General features: G+C 37.2%; 1 protein-coding gene across 3 annotated transcripts in view; it reads left to right on the top strand.

Annotated features, from left to right (window-relative positions):
* Window positions 1–6294, top strand: part of Xiap (X-linked inhibitor of apoptosis) — a 43402-nt gene extending 37108 nt beyond the window's left edge. For all 3 annotated transcript variants that reach the window (XM_028766807.1, XM_028766746.1, XM_028766688.1), the window contains one exon: window positions 4291–6294. In XM_028766807.1, the coding sequence (XP_028622640.1) occupies window positions 4291–4484 (194 nt within the window). In that variant the 3' untranslated portion in view covers window positions 4485–6294. The remainder of the gene's footprint in view (window positions 1–4290) is intronic.
* Window positions 6295–6696: the final 402 nt, after the last annotated feature.

The raw sequence follows: 6696 nt of genomic DNA, 5'->3' as shown, positions 1-6696 counted from the left end.
ACATGTACACATAACATGTAAAGTCCAGAAATCAACCTCAGGGACTTGGGGAAGAGAGATAAGCAGATCCTCAGGGATCCCTGACAAGCCAGTCTAGCCAATTGGTGAATTCCATGTTCAGAGAGTCTCTCTGTCTCAAAAATTATATGGAGGAGCAATTGATGAAAGGTAACTGACATAAGTCTCTACCCTTCCTGTACATAAGCAAGCACACTTATATACACAGGCATACACCAGCCACATAAATACAGACATGGACACACAGGTTTTTTTTTTTTTTCAGATTCGACATACTTATTATTGAAAAAAACCAATTAGCTCATGTGAAACTAAAAAGCAAATTAGAACTCCCAGTCTCCAGTGGTCCAAACATTCAGTTCCATCTGATAGGAATAACGTGTGAGCATGAGTCAGCATAAACCCTCAGTCACACCATGTATGTAAATTCTTACAGCCCCAGTTCATTCTTCTCTAGAGTCTTCTCTTGGAGTTGAGCCTGACTATGTTAGCAGTGTTCGTCCAAATCCATTAGGTAGTATTACCTTTGTACTTGGCCAGGAATCTCTTGATTCTGAAAGTCTTGTGAGAAGACATGGCAAGAAACAATCAGGAGTATGGTCTGTGGATAGTTTTTGTTTGTTTGTTTGTTTGTTTGTTTGTTTGTTTAATGCATGAAAGGAGCTGCACAGATGGCTCAGTAATCTTAAAACAAAAAAAGTATAGTATTCTTGCAGAGGACATGAGTTTGGTTCCCAGCACCCACATTGAGTGGTTTCCAACTACTTGTTACTCCAGTCCAGGATATCTGACACTCGCTTGTCAAGTCTACAAGCTAGACACACACACACACACACACACACACACACACACACACACAATATTTTAAAATAGGCTAAGAGCAGAAATTCCTAAGCTGCACATAGTAGTCCCAGCATGTCTATATTCTCAGTTGCTTTGGAGGCTGAGGTGCTAGGATTGCTTGAGCCTAGGAGTTCCAGGCCAGTCTGAGCAACATATAAGACCCTATCTCAAAATTTTAAGTAATATACTAAAAATATTAGGAAGTAACATCAAATGTTATCTAGATACTAGGCCTTAATTGTTATGTACCTGGAACATCCTTATCTCAAAGTGGGCCTTGTGGGAAAATACAAGGAGAAAGAGCTCTGAGTATAGTGATGCAGGCTTTTAATCCTAATACTCCAGAGGCAGAGGCAGGTGGGTCTGTCAGAGTTCAAGGCCAGCCTGTATATATAGCAAGTTCCAGAATAGACAGCTGCTTAGAGAGACACTGATTCAACAATAACAAAAAGATGCCATAGGCACGGATATAGAGTGCAATAGTCCCCTTTGTAGTGTAAAGTAATTACCAAGGGGTAAACTACTAGTCAGAAGCATCCTCAGTATATAGCTGATTAGAAAAAGTAGAGCTGATATCAGTGTTTGACTTCATTCCTGTGACTCTTTAAAATGGAATCAAAATCAAACCCATGAGGAGTATTAATTCCTGGGCATGAAGATCCATACTTAGAATTCCAGCACTCTAGAGATTAAAGCAGAAAGAACTATCACTCATGACCGTTTTAGGCTATATAGCAAGACTCTGTCTCAAAAGGAAAGGGGTATTGTATTCTTAGCTCTTGCTCAGTTGATAGAGAGCTTGCATAGCATGTGGATAGCCTAAGATTTCATCTCTAGCACAGCAAAAACTGGATGCAGTAGTATAGGCTTTTAATCCCAGAATTTGAGAAGTATAAACAGGAAGGTCAGGAGTTCAAAGTCATCTTTGGCTACATAATGAGTTTGAGGCAAGCCTGGGATATATGTGACCCTGTATTAAAAAGATGAAGTAACAGAAAAACAGCCTAGAGTGCATTAGTATTATGCTTCTATTATTTCAGTGAGCAACCAAAAATACAGCAGATAAGCTGCTTCCAGAGATTTTTTTTTCTTTTTTCTTTTCTTTTTGGTTGGGGGAGAGGGATTGGAGACAGCTCTGTATAGCCCTGGCTGTCCTGGAACTTGCTGTGTAGACCAGGCTGGATCTTGAACTCAAGAGATCCACCTGCTTCTACCACACAAATGCTGGGATTAAAGACATGAGCCCCCATACCGCTGTTTCTTAAGAGATGAGAACAATCTTTTTGTCCCCTTCTTACCCAGGGAGCTCAAATGTGGCAGGCAGCACCTCTCTCTGATTCAAAACTCCTCACCAACTCCCAGAACCCTCAGAATCGAGTCTCAACTCTTCCCATGGTTTGCCACATCCTTAAGGGATTCTTGCTGACCTTCTATTCCTGGTATATTTTCCTTCATGCTCAATTACCAGTTTTTACTTATGCTCTTCTAAGCTATGTTCTGTCTCTTGAAGCATTCTTCAATCTTTTTTTTCACCTTCATATAATACCATTGTCACTGTACCATGTCATAATTTCCTGTTTACTTGTGTTCCCAACTTGTCCGTGAGTATTGCATGCCTAAAATGTATGTATGTGTTATTTATTGTATACCAAATGCCCAAGTAAGTGTTCAATGAATGCTTGTACTTGAATGAAATTAAACTATTGCTTTCCAAGCATGTTTTGGAAATAATGTTCCATCTAGGGTATAAATGCTATAAAATGGAGTGATGGCAGGCATGGTGATGCACACCTTTAATCTCAGGATTCAAGAGGAAAAGACAGGCAGGTCTCTTAGTTCCAGGCTAGCCACACAGCTACATAGTGAGACCCCGAATTTTATTTTGTTTTGTTTTGTTTTAAAATGAGATCTACAGATAAATAGGGAAATGCATTGTGTTCCATAATGGGACACATACAATAAAGTAGTTCTCGTGTGACTAGCCCTAGAATTTAGTAGAAGAACCTGGCAGTGCTAGTGTGGTTGCTCAGTGGGTACAGGTGCCTGCTTCCAAGCCTAAAGAGCTGACTTGAGGACTATAGACCTGGGAACTGTGCTGTGGGAAAAGAGAACCAACTCCTGAAAGTTGACCTCTTCACTTTGACACAATGTATGCACTCATACAAATATGAATAAATGGAGTGAATTATTTTTTAGAAAGAAAGAAAACTTGTTTTTAAAAAAAATGACACAAGAGGTAGGTATGTGGTACAATGAGTGGTATAAAGTATCCTGAACTTCCAGGATTGCTGACTGCCCCCCCACACACACACACACAAACACCTCAAAGGGGAAAAAAAAACTTCAAGTAATTCTCTCTTTTTGTTTTGTTTTGTTTTGTTTTGTTTTTCGAGACAGGGTTTCTCTGTGTAGCCCTGGCTGTCCTGGAACTCACTCTGTAGACCAGGCTGGCCTCGAACTCAGAAATCCGCCTGCCTCTGCCTCCCAAGTGGTGGGATTAAAGGCGTGCGCCACCAACACCCGGCTTTTTTTTCTTTTTCTTTTTTTTTTTTTTTTGCCTTCAAGTAATTCTCATTGGAGGCCAGATTTATAAACTATTAGTATACAGTAATTACAAATATAGTTAAAATATATAATTTATTTAGAGTAATGCCTAGCATATAATATTTATACTTGATTACTGTTGATTGTTGGTGCTGTTATCATATATGACTACAAATCATAGTTTATGGCATATTTGTTAGCATTTCACAGAATCTGTTTTGGCAAAGGTTCAACTATGCAGCTACTTCAGTATCCTCTATATATGCTAATTACACCCAAATGTTTTTGTTTAGATACCCTGCCACCATCTAAAATATACTTGAAACTGTAAAGCCTTTTCCTTCCTTCCTATTTCCAATAGTTCTCCCCGCCTCCTTGACACATTAACAAATGCAATTTTGGTTCCTCTTTCTCTGTCCAGCCCTCACATCTAAGCACTAAATCCTACCTGTCCCACTGTAGAAGCGTCCTTTAAATAGACCCCTTCCTGGAATTACCCATGCCTTTTAATATGTTTGTACATTTACTTCATCCTTGCCTTTTCTGCCTGGTAGTTTGTTGCCTGTACTTAAATGTCACTACACCACCGCAGTCCTTCTTGTCATGATGCCTTCCCAACCACTCAGACAGAAGAACTTGTTCATCTTGCCCTAGAGCACTTTGTGTGTAACTCGATTATAGCACGTTCCACTTTGTACTTATCCTCTCTAGCTGCAGCTCACAGCCTCTCCTACTAGCATACAAGCTACTTAAGAATTCGTGCTATGTCTGAGTCATTTTCATGTCTCCCAGGACTTGAGTGTCTGGCACGCAGGAGAGGTTCAATGTTTCAACGAATTTAAACAAAGCCAAAAACTAGTATATGTTGTTTCTCTCTTTATACAGACATTAGTACTGAAGAGCAGCTAAGACGTCTACAAGAGGAGAAGCTTTGCAAGATCTGTATGGATAGAAATATTGCTATAGTTTTTGTTCCTTGTGGACATCTGGTCACTTGTAAACAGTGTGCTGAGGCAGTTGACAAATGCCCCATGTGCTACACAGTCATTACATTCAAGCAAAAAATTTTTATGTCTTAATCCAGCACCACAGTAGGCATGTTATGTTCTTACTCTAATTGAATGTGGGATGTGAGCGAACTTTAAGTAATCAGCATTGCATTCCATTAGCTTCTGTTCCCAAATGGAAACAAATGTTACCAGCACTGTTTCGGTCTAAAGGGTGGATTTCTGCATCATTTATCCAGTGTTTTACTCACTTGAAACCTTAGACAAAGAAGTATTTTATAACTTTTCACATGTATATTTGTTGTACACTGATTTGATTTCTATGTATAAGTGAATTAATCACCTGCAGTTTTCATTCCTTTAGCATAAGCTTAACAAATGGAGTGCTCTGTGTATGCAGGGAGATTTGATTTAATCTGCCCAATCACTTTTAATTTGCTTAGTGTAAACAGAGAAAGAGCTGTTCCACACTGGTGGGAGGATAAACATTGTTTTTAGATGTTTGTTTCTGTGTTTTAGGATTCTTCCCATTTACTTGGAATTTATTGGAATTATAAATGTACTTACATGAATATTTTTAAGTGATTTTGCCATCTCCTAAAAGATATTTAATGGTAGACTACCATCTAACCAGCATGTACTGACATGGAAAGGCAACACAGATATAGTAAGTGTAAAATAAAAGTGGCAAAACACTATATCTAGTTAGAGCCAAATCAATGTGTGTGTATTTTGTATCTGTACAGGAGAAAAAGATTTGGGAAGATAAGTATCACTCTTAAATGTATTTTTTCTTCTGGGGGGATGGGGGATGGGTCTTAGAGGGGCTTATAGAGCCTTTCACTTTTTCATTTTTTTCTGTTTGAAGGTTTTATAAGTATGTATTACTTTTATAATCAGAATTCTTAGTAAATATTTTGCTGATTTAAAGGCTTAGGCATGTTCAAACGTCTGCAAAACTACTTATCGCTCAGTTTTAGTTTTTCTAATCCAGGAAGCAGGCCAGTTAACTTTTCTGGTGCCAATGTGAAATTTGAATGTTTTTGTTTTACCTGCTTTGTGGATGAAAAATATTTCTGAGTGGTAGTTTTCTGACAGGTAGATCATGTCTTTTTATCTTGTTTCAAAATATTTCTGATTTTGTAAAATGAAATATAAAGTATGTCTCAGATCTTCCAATTAATTAGTAAGGATTCATCCTTAATCCTTGCTAGTTTAAGCCTGCCTAAGTCACTTTACTAAAAGATCTTTGTTAACCCAGTATTTTAACCATCTGTCTGCTTCCATAGTTAAACGTAGAAGCGTGTTTGTATACAGCTTGTAGTTTTAGTGTCAGCTCTCTGTTTTGAGATTCTCAATGTCGTTTTGTGTCCTAAAAGTTTCATGTAGTTTTTGCTGTTAGGATGATTAAGATGTATATAGTACAGAGTGTTCAGTCTTTGATTTTTTTAATGTTTGTTTGTTTTCTTGACTAGTAATGGTAGTAGATACTTTAAAAATATTTTCTCAAGATCCTTAAAACCTTGGAAATTTTAACATACTGACAAGAGTAGTTTAAATATTTTAACAACTTATATAAGTCAATATGAATACAATCAAAAGCTAAAATGCTTCATAGAACATGGGATTTACCTTAAGTAATTATCATGATAGACCTCTTGTAATGAATGGTCTGTTTTACTACAGAGAACAGTTTGGGAACGAAACTGTTACAATTTAGACTTTTTGTTGTATTTTCTAAGAGAAAGAGTATTGTTAGGTTCTCCTAACCTCTGTTGACTACTATGGTAAGTGATATTATTTTAATTGCAAATTTAAATAGAAACCAACAGAATTAAGTAACTGACTGCTCCTTTTTCTCTTTGTTGTTGTTTTTTTTTTTTTTTCCGTGAAAATCCTTAGTTCAGTGTAGCGTCTTCTGCTTAGGTTCAGTTATATAATTGTTAGGTTACATTTGATCTAAGTTGACTAAGATTTCAATTTATATTTCAAGCATTCTACCAGGAAATAAAGGTGTTAATTTTAAAAATTGTTTCCAAGACACTTCAGGTAAAAGTCATATAGGTAGTTTGTTTAATCTATTTATTAGCCAAGGACTTGAGGATTGAATGTTTTCAAATAAGTCTTTTCTTGTTCTCAGAGCCTCAGTTCATTAAAACTCTTTTAAAACCTGCGTGCTGAGAGTTAAGCAAGACCTCTTTTCTTGTCTTCAGGAGTTGCGAAATTGAATTCATGGAGCTGATGTGGCTAACAAGTTTATTTTGGGAATTGTTTAGAAAATGCT

The sequence above is a fragment of the Grammomys surdaster genome, unplaced genomic scaffold, assembly GCF_004785775.1.
Source record: "Grammomys surdaster isolate TR1022 unplaced genomic scaffold, NIH_TR_1.0 60, whole genome shotgun sequence".
Classification (NCBI taxonomy): Eukaryota; Metazoa; Chordata; class Mammalia; order Rodentia; family Muridae; genus Grammomys; species Grammomys surdaster.
Note: the sequence above shows the minus strand (reverse complement) of the source record. Positions and strands in the feature narration are given on the sequence as shown.